Here is a 17,694-nt window from a genome sequence, read left to right as displayed (position 1 = left end):
AATACACGAGATTGAAACGGATGAGAGTTTAATTGTTTCGAACGGATCCCCTGAGAACGTGGCCCTGTTTCCCGTCGGTGTGTAGTGATCCGGTTCTGTAAGTCGTTGTGTGTGTTTGCAGTCTTCCTACTCGAGTAGTTCTGCAGCAGCATGCACACACACACACACACACACACACACACACACACACACGCGCGCGCGCGCGCACACACACACACACACACACACACACACACACACACACGAGCACGCGCGCGAAAACGCACACATACACAATGACTAAGAGAATGAATCGCTGCTCTTCAGCTCCTCTCGCCTGTTTGTTTGATCTGATCAGGCGTTCTCGTTGTCACGACTCTGTAGTTCAGCCGGGAACACACGGCTTTAATGGAGATAGTGTGTGTGTGTGTGTGTGGAGGAGTTTACGAGTGAGTGGGAGTTTTCCTCCGAGGGAGGGTGACAGCGAGGAAATGACTCGCATCAATCACAGATATGCTTCATCCCCGGCTTCCTGCCGTCCCGACGCTCCGAGCTGCAGGAATCTCGGAACGAACCATCAATTGACGGAACTGAAAGAATTAATTATGGCTGCCGATGATGGTGATGCTGTTGCTGCTGCTGATGAGGATGATGATGGAACTCCTGGCTGAGTCTCAACTCTTCGGAGCCAATTAGAAACTAATCAAGTCACTTTGTCTCCCCTGAGCAACGCTGCATTCGCAGACCCTGAGATCCGCAAACATCAGCACCTGCTTTGGTGTCCCCAGGCTGAAATTCCAGCCGTGTTTGTTTGTTTATTTATTTATTCATTCATCGAAACACAATTTTTTTTAATGATTTTAGCACAAAAGAGAGACATTACATTGTAAAACAGCTCAAAGTTTCTCAGAAACACCTCCCACCCCCAAATTTACTATTCTCAACCCTAAACTCCACCCTCTCTGCCAACACAGAGATCATTTCTAATATTTATGGCCACCAGGTAACACTTTAGTGAAGCGAGTCATAACAATAGTTTAGTAGTGCAAATATGTTATTACACTACAAATAAGACAAACTAACGTAAAAGTAACTTTTCAGAAAAATAAAGAGCCTCTTTTTAAGTAAATAACTCTTTAATATTGAAGAGAAAGTGCTAGTTCTGTTGGCAGATAAATTAACTCATAACACGGGGAAAATGTCTTGCTATAAGCTAAATAATCTGCCAGTGAAGTTAGAACTTTTTCATCAAAATGAAGAAATTATTCACTTAAAACAAACTTCTATATCTTCAGATGAGCGTAATCTCAAATTACGAAATAACTGGACTCCGTAGCGAGCGACCAAATCTTGTTCCGTTTAAATTTTCCAAGTATATTAAAGACGTCCAGAACTCGGACAGCCCGTCGACTTGAACCGACGCTCCTTTTCTCCGGAGATCCAGTCCTCCAATCAGCGCCCCCACAGGCTTTAAAACACTCATTTTTGTTTGATGCATATGATGTTTGCAGCAGCAGCAGCAGCAGCATCAGCAGCAGCAGCAGCAGCAGCTTAATTTTGGAAGCTGAATCAGAGTCGCAGCAGGTAACACAAAACCTTTCAGCTCTGAAGCTTTTAGCGCGGCTCGTCACGACGTGTGAAACTTCCGGGAGCTTCAGAGCGGGTGTTCTTTAACTTTTTACTGAAAATCGTTTTGATGTCAGAGCAGAAGTGGTGCAATGGAGCCTAAAATTAAAACTCATTTGGTGTTGCAGGGTGATAGAAGGAGTACAAGGGTGGAGTTTGAGTCACTAAAGTTTTCTCTCAAAAATCCCTGCGGGACGACGCGATATGTTTGTCTTGATCGTTGAGGCCTAAAATGACTGATTTTAATGTCTCCTGACTCTCTGCTCTTTCAATAATGAGGTAAATGTTACTGCTTAGAGTCACACATGCTTTCATCTCGCAGGAGACGTCGTGAATGAGGAAGTTACATTAGAAGAGGGCCGAGGGATTGGTCGAAATTCAGCCATGTTGCAGTGATTGGTCAGAAATGAAGCAAACAACAATAAAAACATGTTAACGAGACGGGCGAGATTTGCAGAAAAGTTACAATGACTGGTGAAAATTGTGCAAGTCCGCACAAACATTTATGAGTAATGACTGACTCTACATTAATAGTTACAATCGCATCACCACAACTTGCTTTAGGGACTCTCTTATGTCCAAGAAACAATGTACTTCTGCAGCTCATTTGTTGGACGTTTATCAGTCAAATATTCTAAACCAGCTGATTTCTTGTACGTGAACAAGAAATCAGTGAATTAATTTAGTGTTTTCTATAAAATACTTTTGTAGTTCTTTTTCTTTAGTTTGTTTGTTTGTTTTGGTGTTAAGGCAAGTTTAAGGCCACATCAACACAGAAAATCTTTTTAAGCAAATCATTCTGTTCAATTATATTCTGAAAACCTTGAGTTGCTTATAATAAAAGAAGCTGGGAATCTTCTTGTTTTTGTTGTTTTTTTCAAGTTGTTTGGTGCACAGAAAACAGACTCTAGCAAGAAGAAATCAGGACAACCTTATGGTATTTAACAAAGGTATCCCTCAAAGCTTCAAATTTACATCCGTTCAGTTTCATTTCATCTCGACAAAACTCGCATATGTTTGTCTTAACGCCGCCTGCAGATGATTTGCAGCTCCATTCTCAAGCAGAACTGGCCGAACTCAAACTAAGCCGAACACTGAGCAGAGGAGGACAAACTGTGGAGTTGGGAGCCGTGTCCCTGTAAATGTGTCACACCATCACTCTCATCCTCACTGTGACTGCAAAAAAAACCCCCGACATGACTCAAGTGCCAAGACGGACAAGTTTTCAGATTTCCTGCGGCGACGAGCAGGAAAAAAAACAATGCCACATTGCAGTTTTTAAGAGTCACTTTTTTTCCCGCTTTAAGAACAAAAAATGATTGCGATGAATTGGAAACAGCAGCAAAGCTCTGTTTCCGTTAGATTTTAAAGGACGAGCCTTCAGACACACGCATGCACTCTGATGATGAAGCCTGATGCCTCACTACCAGGCGGGTGGCAGCAGGTTTAGCTCACAGAGCTGCAGCGGTGTGAGGAGGAGAACGACAGGAGAGGAGAAGAATGAACGGATGAAAGCTGCAGAGAGAAAGAGAGAGACTGGGACTTCTGCACGAGACAAAAGAGACTGAACATCACTTTGATGAACGCGTGACTCGAAAACTTCCAGTCACGACTGACGCTGCTTGTTGTTCCAGTGTGAGGCGAGCGTTAGGTTTTTTCTGAATATCCTCGCACACCTTTTTTATGCTACCTGAACAGATTTCCCTTCTGACAAAAAGCAAGGCGAGCTGTATGGAAGTGTAGGAGAGTGAGGAGGCGCATTTATATATCATAGTTTTATCTTTTTAAATAGTCCCAGTAGAGGGACTATGCATTTGTCCCGTTGGATACCATATTGCTAGACGTTACCGCCTCTGCAACAAAGAATCGGCCAATCAAATGTTCCACTATGAAAACATTGCAAAAAACCCCCCAAAAAACCCCGTCAATGCAGCAAAACATGTTTTAACTGCTCCCAAATACAATTTTATTACTCATTTCAAATGATCAACCAATCTGAGGAGCAGTTTAAGAATCTGCAGAAGCATCAATACTCGTTCTGCCGGAGACTCCGATGCCGCAACCGCCCGCCAAAATGTGAAATTGGTGAATACTTAAGACTCCCTCTCGACATGCATAACATTCTGGTGAGAGGAACGTCTAGTTTCTGCTCACGAGCTGATTACCTCTGTGGCCGAAGCTCCGATTTGCAAAAAATGGGGACAGGGAAGCACCTGTGTCCTAAGAAAAACAACCGGGCAACTCTTTAGTTTGTCTGGGCAAAGAAGCCGGAGCTTCTTGATCGGCCGTTCGGTTGATGCAACTGTGATCCTGTCATGTCTCACATTTGATCTTTATCAAAGCTAAAATATTGACTTTTCTTCCATCTTCTAGATCTTTAATAAAAGAGCAGAACAAACCAAATAATAAAACTAACAGTGCATGCATGGCTGAATATAGCTTCTTCCTTTTTTTGCCCCCTCCTAAATGTACCTCACGTTTTATTAAAAACTGTAACAAAGTACCACGAATGGGATTATTTCTGTCCTCATTTATTCATGATTAGGAGTAAGAGCTCCTGTAATCTGATTAAATTCACCTGACGTTTGGCGCATCGACCGTTTCATCCACAATCATCTGCCGACAATCGCATCCTAACGCACATGGGAGCGTCTCTGGACCTCACAGGAGACAGATGTGAACTCCCTACGACTCATCAGCTCCTCCAAACATGCCTTTGTTTCCTCGCCTCCGTTTCCAAGGCAACCGGTAGCCGGAGGCCATTATTGTTAATAGCTACCTCGGGCCCCTAAATGTCTGAGTGTGTGTGAGCTTTAAAGTGCACGCTTAGACTCAAACAAACCCCACGAGGTGAAGTTTGATGTGTTGCGCTCTCCGTGGAAACCGGCATTTACGGAATTACAAAGAAGCATTAGCCGTGTGGGAGTTACAGAATGTTCTGGTTCTGGAGTCACTGTGTTAAAATCCACCTAATTCAGTGCAGGGATGCGATGTGGCGCTGATCTGCTGCTGCCCATTTTGTTCCTGGCTTCCTTTGCGACATGACTCAGTGAGGTCTGTAACACCTGAGTGGAAATGATGATGGAAGGAACCTGGAATTTTTTTTTATCCAGACGGACATGCCATGTGTGGTTCCTACTGAGTTCTAAAATTATGACATAATGAAGTTGTTACTTCTAAAACGAAGTTGTTTTATTGACTTTGTGTAGGTTTTCAACGTCTCCAGCAGGTGGCACTGTTGTGATTTTTAGTACAGTTGCGCCTTGTCCTGCACAACGATGTTGTCCTGCTCCGAAACCCATGTACAAAATGGGAAATATGTCCGAAATGAATAAGGTCACCAAAAATAATTAAGGATATTAAATCCTTAATATCCATAGTCAATGTCGTAATAAGCCTAATACTGTAAGACTGACAGTCATTTAACTTTGAAGCGATGGAGATTGAAGTAGATTGGCACTTATTTGTGAGAAATGTGGTGCTGTCAAACACATTCCACCTTGATTCAAGTATACTAGATTGACGATTTTTATTTTTACTTTGTACTATTGGGCTTTACAAGGACGTGCAAAACAACAGTGTTGAAGGGGAGTCCCTTCCTGCTTTTTTCGGGTAATTTCGAGACATGGCAACAGGTTTCACAACTTCCTCTCCTGGATACAAACCTAATACTTCCCATGTTCCAGTTCATTTATCAACTAAAACTTTTGCATTTCATTTGGAGAATATGAATTGTTTCTTTCAGCATGATGAAATAAAAGCAGTCTTTTTCTAGCTGGTTCATAGCAGGCAAGAGACGAAAGAGGAAGATGTAGTACTAGAGTTTAAAGAGAGCAGTGAAGGGTATTTTATAAAGACAGATGGATGAATCACCTGTGGATTTGAGTGAAACTTCTCAAAATAAAGTGAAGGTTTGATAAATTTAGATAGAAATACCTGCTCTCTGGTTTCAGGCAGTGGAAATGAGAGGCAATAACGACAGTGAAATAATCTGGTTTGTGGGTTACTCTCTCAAAAAAGAAGAAAGAAAGAAAATACATCCGAGGTGATCAGTCCTGCTTTATTAAATCAGAACATATTACTTCAGGGCTTGGGGAAGGTTTACTTTTATTTTAAATGGGAAAATGAAAAACCGAGCAGAAATGAGATGCTAACGGAGTCAGAAATAGGAACGGAGATGAGACTCACTTTTTCCTGCTGTCGTATCGGCCAGGTGTTCCCAGGCTCTGTGGAGAAAACGGGAAGAAAACGATCAGTCGCTGTGCAGGAACGCGTCAAGCGGCCGCGCTAATAACCTGTTTCATATTAAGAGAAAACAACTGCTATTTTTGGCAGTTTATTTCCATTTTAGCCAATAACTACATACATTTCCCAACTACGGAGCGCTACGGTTCATGTTTCAGAGCCATTGAAGTCAAATTAAAATCTTCCCACAGTGCAAAATGTCAGATAAAATCGTGAAATGAAAGGAATGATGTCAGACTTTTAAAGCACAGACGTCACAGGACAAACATGGTTCGAAGAGATTCACTTATATCCTGTCAGTCTGTCGAATGTTCTCCCAAAAGTCAGAAAAAGCTTCGGAGTTTTCCCATAATTCTTTATTCTGCACCTTTCCGGGTGTAATACTCACAAAGATCCACTCAGAAGGGTTCACATTGATAAATCAGATTGCTCTGAAACAAAATCAAAACTAAATAAAAAAAAAAAAAAACAAGATTATTTTGAACTTCTTCTACGATTAAAAACAAGCTGCGCTTCTCTATGCTGTTAAACCACCGGAGTCGCAAAGGTACAGCCAGAGGTCTCCTGGGACATTTCGGGCCCTCGGGGGTCAATTGTGTCAACAGAGGGACGTCTGTTCGCGGAGGCAGACTTCATGTAGGAACATACACACACACACACGCACGGGCTTCTCTGACCACTTAACCCACCAAACACCAAGTTCACCAGGAGAACACAGCAATCTGCCTTGTACCCGCTGCTCCGCTGAGAAAACAGCTGAATTTCAGTGCAGCATGCTCAGATGCAGCTGCAGCCTGCATTTATTGTGATCCTCAAAAAAAACCCAACTCTTTGGCTGAAATGACCATGTAGATGAGCACAAACTGCAGCTCATTTTATCCAGAGAAAGGGAGAGACAACGCAGTTGTTGTAATAACATGAGGGGATGTTTTGCATCACACTCTCTCTCTTTTTTTTTTTTTTTACATTTAAGATTTCATATTTCATAAGTATGCATTTGGTTTAGATTGTTCATTGTTCTTTATACATTTTGGAAATGTAGCAAACATGCTGGAGTTCGACGGAACTGAAGCTGAAAACAAAAACTGCACACAAAAAAACCCCCAGAAAAAAAGGGCGCTAAACTTTGCAACGTCCAAGATGGACGACTTTGTTTTGTCCTCATCCGATCGACCACATAAGCGGTTCAACAGCACATCGCTTTCCTCACAGCCACACTGTCCTTGTTTGAAGCCTTGAGTTACATTCAGTCGTGATGCTGTTCTGAAGTTATGTAACAGTGCCATCTTTAGCCTGCATTAGCGGCAGCGTCCACATAGTTAACTGGAAGTTAAACCACTTTCGGGATTTTCTGCCAAAGCTCCGAGGTGGTTTTGGTTTGGGTTACACCAAAAGCAGTCAGGAATTAGGATCCAGAGGTTCCGGGTGTTTGTGTCCAACATTTAAAAGCCTGATTTGCTTCAACGAGCAGCTCAGAAAGAGTTTCTGCCTCTTCTTTGCTGTTTTGAAACGAAGTAGGAATGATTTCTATGCTAGACTAACTAGAGATTTTTCAGATATACTTGCATGTTAGGTTGTAATATTTTTTTGTTCATAAAAAAAAATTTATCTTCATTAGAAACACTTTTAAAAATTACTTTACGGTCAAATAACAGTTCTGCTGGTATATAACTGAGCTGACAGTCGCGATTTTAGTTGAATTTGTTCATCGTTTGTATTTCAGGTTTAAAAAACTTGACGAAAGTGGCGAAGAATACCTCCTCAGTGGAGCAACTCCGATCCGATCTCACACAACCTCCTTCAGCGGCATAAATACTCTCCAGTCAACACAGAAAGTCAATCTGCCTGTCAAGGTTTACCGCTAATTTGAACTGATGTAACCTTGTTCTCACACCCACACACACAAATCCAGGCCGACCACAGCCAGCTGAGCCCTCTCCTCTCCTCTCCTCTCCGAACCCTGCCCTCCCTCCAGGCCGTCCCTTCACTTCATCATGCTAATTTGAACAAGGCGTTATTCTGAGGCGTGTCAGAGCCCGCTCTGTGGCGGCTCCTTGGCCTCTCCTCAGGTTAATTACTGTAGCAATGCCCGCATTCACAGCTTGGCGCAACAGGACGCTGCAGCCAGACCAGGCTGAGCCGGGGCCTCCTGGCTCCGGCTGCTGGCACTTCTGAGAGCTGGATGCTGGATCTGCGGCCGGCTGACTGACAGGCGGACTGCGCCAGGCCAATGGCCGGGCTCAAAGTTGGGAAGGAAGGCGAATTTAAACTCAAACATACATTAAGTATATGTCTTGCTTTTACAAAACTGGCAAAACAAAACAGAAAAATAAAATGGGAACCAAATGAATACATTTAGAGTTCTGTTTAGTAATCTAGAACATTACCGAGCATAATTCACAAAGTAAAGCACATTAAATACAATAATTATGGTGTTTTCAGCCCTTTGTTTTCGATAACTGTGATGATTTTCAGCATAATGCTAATGAAAACTGGACATTTACCAGATTAGAATTTTACACCAGACTAACAAAAAAAATAACAATAGAAATGTTGACTTAATGTTTTAATAAATATGTAGTGTAATGTTTTATTTTAATAAAGAAAAATCTAGTCTAATCTATCTTTATATCTATCTTTGGTGCTCTGAAGTTCTTACATATTTCTTTTAAAATTCTCTCTTTCTAATTTATAAGCTTCTGACACATTTCTTGAATTAATACATTTTTATTTTCTGTATTTTCCTTCCTTCTACATTCTTTCAAATATAGTTATTTCAAATTAAAGTTGTAGGTTAAACTTTTTTTTTTTAAAGAAATAGTGAATTCAAAGATTTTCATCTTAGAAAGTTGTATGGGAAACATCTCTATTTTGTCCTTCAACTCCAGGATAGCCCCTGTTTCACATCATTGAAGGAAGCTAAGGAAGCTGGAAACATTACTAAGGTAATGTTTTCAGCAGACAGGAAGTTATGTAAAACTATCCATCAGCTGCCTGAAGGATGAGCATAGAGAAAGCACACAAATTAAAGGAAAAAAGGACCAAGAACTGATCCCTGAGTCATCCCATGACCAATAACAAATGCATCTAAAGTAACAACAGAAAAAGAAAACGCTCTACTAGATAAGAAGAAATCCTGTCGAGAAGCAAAAGTTACGCTGCGGTCAAGGACAGCAGGAACGAATTCTCTGGTCGTTACGGCATTCAAACTTATGACCGGGGTTGTTGCTGCGCTGGGATTGGTTTCTAAAATCAGACTCGAGAAAATTCGCCAAGAAATTGCGTTGGATTCGATGCACATGCAGCCACTGACATACAACATTTTGAAGTATTAAAAGACACAAAATATTTAAAATTGATCTTGATAGCTGTTAAATAAAACTGGATCAAGTGCTTTTTTCTTTTGTGTTTTTGTTTTACCTGGGTGTTTTGATGACATGTTTAGAATCAATAGGATTTACTCCAGATATTAAACAAGCAAAACAGAACTGAGAAAAGTTATCCATCCATCCACATAGTCTGAAATCACAGACTGAAACACACACGCACGCACGCACGCACGCACGCACGCACGCACGCACGCACGCACGCACGCACGCACGCACACAGGAGTTAAAGTACTGCTAGTGACCCTAGGTGTGTTACAACTGAAAACTGATTTTCCATCTACTTTTAATAATGCTCACAATGAACTAAGGCGATTATAGACCAATCAGAAGGAAGAACAGACAATGGACCCGCCCCCTAAGCACCTTGCCAGAGCAACGTGCATAATATGTGTTAATCTTATCTCTAACTTTAATTTTAAAAAGTTGTACATCATTACTACATAAAGATCCCTTAACTGACCAAATGCCATACACATAATGTAAAAAGACGAGGCTCGGTCCAGTCCAGTCGGTCAGTCTCCACCCTGGTCTGGCTTGCAGCTCTTCGCGGTAGGAAGCTGCTGGGAACTGTCTGTGGCTCTTGGTCGTAAGCAGCAGTAAAACATCGGGAGCAACTGCAGCAGCTCCACATTTGTTTATCCAGCCTTCTCATATCATGCAGACACACACTCCTGAGGTGGAAGGGTGGCGACGGAGGCGGGGGAGGCACCAATCATCTGCTTCGCTTCATGTTTTTTTAAGGGATTAAGCTTAATAAGATGGCAGGCCGAATTTATGGAGCTAATATTTCATGGGTGGGTGATTCATGGAGGATTTGGTGCAGAGAAGCAGCTTAATGGATGTTCAGAAAGACTTGCTTGACTTGTGCCCTGATGTGATTAGCCCCGTGGGAGGACGACTGCTTAATGCACCACTGTGCAAGGGTGTGTGTGTGTGTGCAGAGAGATGGCGAGCCGGCGGAGAAAATGAGTAAACAGAACACAAACACAAATCCCTCCTGTGCCAGACTTCAACACGTGCGGCACTTCAGATTCAGCGAACAGTAACTCCTTTCCACATAGTACCAGTAGTCGGACAAACCGGGACACGGCCTCATCGATCCTCTCTGACACACCTGCAGGAGAGGTACAAGAAACCCGAACTGTACCTTAACTGGAAATCAAGAATCATTTCATGGTTTTCTTGGTTGTTGTTTTTTTTATCCAGCTACTGCAGACATCCTGGTTGTTAATCCAGATGAAATGCTCAGTTCTGTTGCTCAGTTTGGATTTGGAGTTTCCCTCTAATAAACTGTAGGATGGATGATAAGTTGCAGGCAATGGCGGATGTCTGGAGACTCATTGAGACACAGACAGAGTTCCACAACAATGCCAAAAACGTCAGTTTGACAGATTTAAAAGAAAAAAAGATTTTTTTTTTCTCCAATAAGGTGATTCTCACAGAGTTTTATGATGGATTATTATAATCCAGTCTGTCAGAGAACAGACTGGGAAATATACAGCCCAATAACACAACAGGCAGTAACCAGGTAGACTACCCTGAGGAGCAGAAACATTGTCACACAGTGAATGGATTAACACTGAAGAGTGCTCTTTTATTGAACAGGATAACGCTTCCAAAACCATGCCTGGGGCTACAGGTTACGTTTATTTTTTTACTTTATTTTTCAATATTCGCAAAACGGATTGTCTGTAGTGGTGCAATACCGTTGCCCTGTGGCTTATTGGATAGTCGTCTTGCAATCTGGAAGTTGCAAGACAAGTCGACGTGCCCCCAGGTAAGGCACTTAACCCTGAGCAGTCTCCCGATCTCTGGATCAGCATACGAAAATGCCACCGGGTGACTGTGGATCTAGTGTTCAGCGTTTTGCACCATCAGTCTTGGTGAAGTGAAACCTTCATTATAGATTTTGTTTGGGTGCCCTCATGCTCCACAGCTGTAATAACTGTAGACTCAACAGGCAATCCAACCACCCGGTCTCTGATAGTGTTATCCAGCGGTAACACTATCAGACCCAATCTGAGACTGATAATACTTTCAGATATGAACAGGAAGGTGAATCTGGTGCAACAATGTTTCCAAATCTCAGCTGAGGTCCTGAGATAAGGATCCTGACTGAAGGAAGGAGAGGAGCATCATCGTCTACGTCAAGAGAAGCCATCTTTGGCTCAAACAGCTGATCAGTAAACCTTCGGGACTCATGCCTTGAAATATTTTCCAGGCACCTCTAAATGAAAGGTAGACCCCATCACAGACTCAGAACTCCCAGTTGGGACTATCCAATTTGACCTATGAACCTTGTGATCCACTAGGAGGTGCTGGAGAGTGCCGGAAGAGAAGAATGTATGAATTTCCGTTTGTGCTTTGCTTTGTTTCGTACAAGAGGGTCTGGATCCTCGGCTATTGAGAAACGATTGCTTGCTGGAGGTGTTGATTCTGTTGAAGTTTAAAATTTTACCCAGCCACTAACGTTTGGCCATGACGTGTGCAACGTACCAGCTCAGTGCCATGAAGCTTACCGGGAATTACCTGTGCTGTAAACAGCTGTCCTCCACTGCGAAGAGAGACGCGCCAAACTGAACAAGACGGTTATTAATGTTGAATATTTGGAAGCGTGACCGACACGGACTGAACGGCTTTGTTCGCTTCCTCCGCAGCCACTGCTGCTGAAGTTGGAAGCTTGGAAATAGGTTTTTGTGAGAAAGCATAAATAGTTTAGGTTAAATAAGATGTTTTGATCATCATTTGAATTATGCTTTCATTGCTTTTGTAAAATGATCAAACCAACACAGTATTATTCCATCCAGTTTGACTTGTGTGTAGTCTTATCTGTCGTCCTTTGGACTGAAACTATTTCTGAACACAACGCGAAACCTGACGAAGCAAAGAGAAAGAAAAGCCTTTCGATCATTTCATCATTTTGCCTCAAAGCACCATACATTTCCAGCAAAGGTATTTCCATTAACCTTTAAATCCTGCAACAATTTGTTTCAATCAGTGGCAACCACACTCCGGAAGGGAAATAACAGTTCAGGATGATTTGAAATAGCACTGATGTAAAATTAAAATCAATTTTTTATTCAGTCTGACATTAAAAGCAAGACATTTTTCTTTTTTTTTTCAATCTCCATTTGTACAGAAAAAGCAATTTGGTTTCTGCTCGCCACGGAAAATTACAGTCCTGTTTCCGCCTCATCTGGATTCTCCGAGGGTTTCTGGACATTTGGAGACATTTCCAGTATTTTCTGATATTTAAAACGTAACGGTTCACTGCGGAGCAGCGGGCCTCCCAGAGTTTTGCGGTCGGATTTGCAGAGTTCAATGTCTGGACCGTATGGTAATGCAGCTCAGAGACGCTGGGTCACAGCATCGTTTTAAAAACGATAAAGAACGCCAGACATCGCCAATTCAGGAAGGATTACACCTGACAGGTGGCGCGCTGTACCCTGAAGTCTCCCTGTCCAATTCTTTATATGAAGAAAGGAGCTCAGCAGGTCTGTTCGCTGCAGGCAGAGTGGGAGAGAATCGGGAAACAGAGATGGAAGGAGAGTGCCTCCTGTTGATAGTCACAGGAAGGGCATTTAAGATTTTACATGCACTGACCTGTCTAGCTGACCTCAGAGCTGTCGGGTTGGTTTTAGGCATAAAAAAAAAGAATCTAAATTTACATTTTTCTTACATCCAATTTACTGTATATTTATTTCCTCATCTTCTAATCTAAATATCTGCCAGCTGAAAAAAAATTAAAGGCATGCTGCTGATGACAGGGAAATCAAATGATCTAATATTATAATTATAGTCATCTGATCAGGCTAATGCTGACCTGCTAATGCCAGTAGAAGTTAGAAAGCTGGGGTGAAAGTATCAGTTACACACAGATGCCTCCACTGAGTCAGTGGGGGGGTGTCGTCAGCTTCACCTGTCACCTGTCTGTAGCACCATGGCAACAGATGCTGTAACCCCAGGAGCTGATCAGGTTGACAGACCCGGACTCTTGTGGAAGAACATCCACACTAAAAAGAGGAATATAATTCTGTCGTTTTTTTCAATCATTGCCCTTATAAACAGGCCACTTTATTAGGTTCACTTTGCTAATATACGACAGTTTATTTTCCAAATGTATTGAGTTGCTGCCGCGTGATTGGCTGAGTCATTATTTGCGTTAACAAGCGACGAAATTAGGAGATCGTCTGACCTGGGAAAGAATGGCTCAAATTAATTATTAAAACTGAAAAATAAATGCAACCCTTGTGTCCGTGATGAGTGGACGTAAACTTTTTCTCCATGTGTTTTCACACTGAATCCAGCTAACATATGAAAGTACATATGTTAGCTGGATTCATGTTGTTCACAATGAGCAACTAAAGATACTTCCTGATTCAAGTGGTGAAAAAAGGAGATGGACATGTCTCATCAACTGTAAAGTTTGATCAGGATTTCTGGTCATACATGTAGATGATAGCACTGGGAAACTGGTGGTCAAAACATCTTAAAATAATTTTGAAAGGACAGGAAAAAAAGCGTCTCTCCAGAGTTCAGAAGGCTGGTTGAGTCACTAGAGAGCATGTAACTGGAGAGGTTCACTAGGTTCAGCTCGGAGAAGGGTTAGATCTGCAAACAAACAAAACGATGTCACGTCCTGACAATGGGAGAGCGACAGGGTTGAGCCGGCGCTCAGCGGAGTCAGCCGGAAAAGGAAGGAACAGCTGCTGAGGACAGCCACCAGGATGAAGCCATCTAGATGCTTGAACCGCCAGCGCCTTCAACTCCACCGCTCTGTCTGTGGATCCAATCGTTCCCAATCCAGAGAAATCCCAGACTTCCTGTGGCCTTTTCACAATAAAAGCTTCGACAGGATAGATAGCCTACAGACGGAAGGAAGCTGCAACTTTTTTCATGACCAAACCAACGAAGTAGTGAAAAAGCTTTATTCTTCTCAGTGCTTCTTCACCGTAGAGAAAGAAGAAGCTGTGGAGAAACTGATGGGACTTCAGCAGATGATTCAACTCATAAAGGTTGATGGGCAAATAAAACACATCTAACTGTAATAAGAGATACTTCCCAAAAGCCACAAAAGATACATCAAATGAGATGATTTCATTTCAAGCTAACCTTTTAAAGGATTGATTTAAAAGGTAAAACCCCTGATGAATATTTCCAGTATTATGCAAAACTGACAACATTTCTTCCTTTGTAAAGCTCAGAAAGGGCTTTTTTTTCTTCTTTGGTGTCAAAAACCAATTAAACTCTCAGTGAACAGCCAGGCTAAAAAAGAAAATCCCCATTTTGCGTCACAAATCTGATTCTGCAACTACTCCGTTAGTGAAAGATTGTCAGCACAAAACAACACTTAGCTGATAAAAAATGAGCAGATCATACACAACCTTCCCCACAGATTAGATTTTTACACTGGAATAGAGACTGGCTCACAACGGTAGCTAATAGCTCAACTTAAGCGGTTTCTGAACAGGAGCAGAAGTTATGGTAAGCATATTCAGAATAAAAGAAAGTCCGGTCAACGTTTCGAGAGTAACAGCAGAAACTCTGCTGAATGTTTTCAAAATAAAAGCAAAAAACCTGAAATATTTTTTTGGGAAAAAAAAGGCAAACACTGATACTTTGGGCGTATGAGAAAGTTCTGGTGAATAATTTCAGAATAAGAATATTCTACTGATTATTATTATTATTATTATTGAAAAATATAAGAAAGCGGGATAGGCACCAGCAACCCTCCCGACCCCCCTAAGGGACAGGGTGTAAAGAAAATGGATGGATGAAGAAAGCGGTAGAATGACAGCAGAAATTCTTATATTTTCAAAATAAAAGCATTAAAAAATTCAAAATCAGAAGAAATTGCTAAAAAAACGTAGAAGCCCTGATGAATATTTCCAGAATGAGATCAAAACCTATAAGAGCAGAGACTCACATGGATGCTGCGCAGCTTCTTTCGGCCTCTCTCCAAGCGGTTCAGCAGCTTCAGTTCTCCGCCCGGCGGCCTCAGCAGCTGATCGTCGGCCGAGAAGGTTTTCCTCAGAGCTACCCGCTCACCTGCCGTCCACACAGGTGTCACCCTGTCTGTCTGACCCAGCGGGAGGCTCCTCCCACTCGGCCCGGCTCCTCTGGCTCCACCTGCTGCCGATCCAGAAGGAGGATCGGGTGACCAGAAGTCCCGCTGCACAGAACCTGGATAATAGAAACCAGAGACAACCGGTGGTTACGTTACACCACAACCACACACACACACACACGCACGCACGCACACACCCACACACCCACACGCATACACAGTGTTTTTGTATTTCATTAGAGTAAAACGCTGAAATTATCATTTGAGATCATTTTAGTGTTCAGAGCACGTAGACTGCTCAAACAAACATGTTATAAAATGACTCATGCATACTTTGAATTGTAATAATGACAGAAATATGTAATTTATGTTGCATATTTACTCATAACAGATGGATTAAATTATCTTCACGTAAAGAAAAATCAATTTTTATCTTTCAGAATGTTACGATAAGACAAGTTCAGCTGGTGGATTTAGCTGTCAGATAAAACTCAAAACGTTTTTTTAGCTGGAAATGAGAAAAATGTATCAATGCAAGAACAGTGTCAAATTAAGTTTTAAGATTCAAGATCTGCTTTTATTGTCAATCGGTACTGCCATCAAAACACAACGCAGAAGAAATGTCGGTAGAGTTTTAAAAAACAAGGCAAGGAGGTCCAAGTGGGTCGGGAGCTGCAGCTCGTCGTCCTGCGTCAGGAGGTTTTATGTTTCAACTCATGCATGCGTGCATGTGAGCACACGCACGCAGCTGACTAACCTGATGCTGCTGCATTAAAGCTGCATGAGGACGGTAAGAGGCTAAACAAAAGGAAGCTCTCTGTGTTTGTGCTGGATGGAACTGATCCAGCTCAAATTCAAATTTGAGAACACAAACTCGTTCGCTTTGAGGGAAATGCAACAAAATATGAGCACTTTGAGCTTCCTTGTTTGCCTGAAAGGCACAGAGGGAAGTCGCATCGACTTGACTCTGCATTTAATAAAATGGTGTTTCAGACAATCGGTTTCTCACAGGTCTACTAAAAGTGACGTGGAAAATGTCTCTCTCTTTTGTCATTATTCTGAGGGAGGGGAAGAAATACATTGTTATTACTGGTGCTGTTGTGTGAGAAGACGCAAAATTCAAGAAATATTCTGTGTTGCAAGAAAAGGCCAAGAAAGTCTAAATCTGTAGATTAAGAGGTGGAGATATGTAACACAAAAATGATTAAAGTGGATTTATATTAAAAAAGGATTAAGTGACTCTACAATTGCCTTAATTGTCTTGAAAAACATTTAATATCTAATTAATACGAAGCTGAGCCATAGTCTCAAGTTGGTGTTCTTATAGATTTCATCAGCTCCTCTCTAGGAAAACCCCAGATTATTGCAGGATGTAAGGAAGGGTTCTGGACCAGTTATAGGAGGCATCCGGATCGGAACCTCCATAAATGACTTCTGTCAATTCAGAGAAACAGCAGCTTTCCTCCAAGCTTTCCCTGGATGTCAGAGATCCTCTCCTCATCTGTAAAGCAGAGCCTAGCAGAATAAGCTCATTTCAGGATCCTTAACCCATGACGGATACAACAGACGTGGAGCGGTAAATCCAGAGCTTTTCCGATTAGTTCACGTCCTTTTATACCACCACTGATCAGACAAACATCTTTATTACTGCAGAGAAAACCGTGACCTTACTTTCCAAAGTTCTGTTAGCAAGATGTCGCCGGGAGAAGTTCGGAGAGCGGAGAGGCTGAACCTCAGAGAAGAAAGTTTTCCAACATCGAAGAGGGTCCAGATGAGGGCGCTACAGTAGTGGTACCACTGCAAAGCCTGACACATTGGTGAGACCACTGCATGGGGTGAGTGAAGCAATGACTTTTGGAAGCGAAGGAAAACAAAGACAGAGAGGAATTTTGCAGGAAGTACAGGAATTACTAGCAACCTGGTTAGGTCCTCCTGACTATTTAGGGGGCATTTGCAGATAGAAAAGCTGAGGGGTACTGTGAATCCTGCATGGTGCATGAGTAATTTTCCTTTTATAGTATGTAGTGATTTTATACCCTATTCAGTTAAAAACGTTGATGAACTTCAATTATATTTTAATTTGTTGAGATGCACCGGTATATGGTCTTCTGTAAACCTTAGAACCCCCAAATGAAAAAATCCTGTCTCAAAGAGTTGGCAGTCAACAACCACCGGGTGGAGCCAGACAGCTCTGTTAAGCGCTGAACTGTGTGGATCGAAGCACCAAACCTCACCAAAAACAACAACTTTTTCTTTTCTGCAAAGACAAAAATCTTTTTGAATGAAACCTTCCAGTACTTATATTTTAGAAGTAAAAAGTTTGGAGTATCTGACCATCAATAGCAAACCACTTCCCATAATGCTTTGGTCTGATGCAACACGAGGATT

The 17,694-nt window shown here is 42.0% G+C and overlaps 1 protein-coding gene across 5 annotated transcripts in view; it reads right to left on the bottom strand.

Annotated features, from left to right (window-relative positions):
• ankfn1a (ankyrin repeat and fibronectin type III domain containing 1a) overlaps positions 1 to 17,694 on the bottom strand; it is an 81,360-nt gene that overhangs the window by 53,241 nt on the left and 10,425 nt on the right. For all 5 annotated transcript variants that reach the window (XM_081600317.1, XM_081600316.1, XM_081600314.1 and 2 more), the window contains 2 exons: positions 15,166 to 15,422; positions 5,794 to 5,831 (listed from right to left, as the gene is read on the bottom strand). In XM_081600317.1, coding sequence (XP_081456443.1) covers positions 5,794 to 5,831; positions 15,166 to 15,422 — 295 coding nt within the window. The remainder of the gene's footprint in view (positions 1 to 5,793; positions 5,832 to 15,165; positions 15,423 to 17,694) is intronic.

This window comes from Poecilia reticulata, chromosome 19 (assembly GCF_904066995.2).
Source record: "Poecilia reticulata chromosome 19, P_reticulata-male-v2, whole genome shotgun sequence".
NCBI lineage: Eukaryota > Metazoa > Chordata > Actinopteri > Cyprinodontiformes > Poeciliidae > Poecilia > Poecilia reticulata.
Note: the sequence above shows the minus strand (reverse complement) of the source record. Positions and strands in the feature narration are given on the sequence as shown.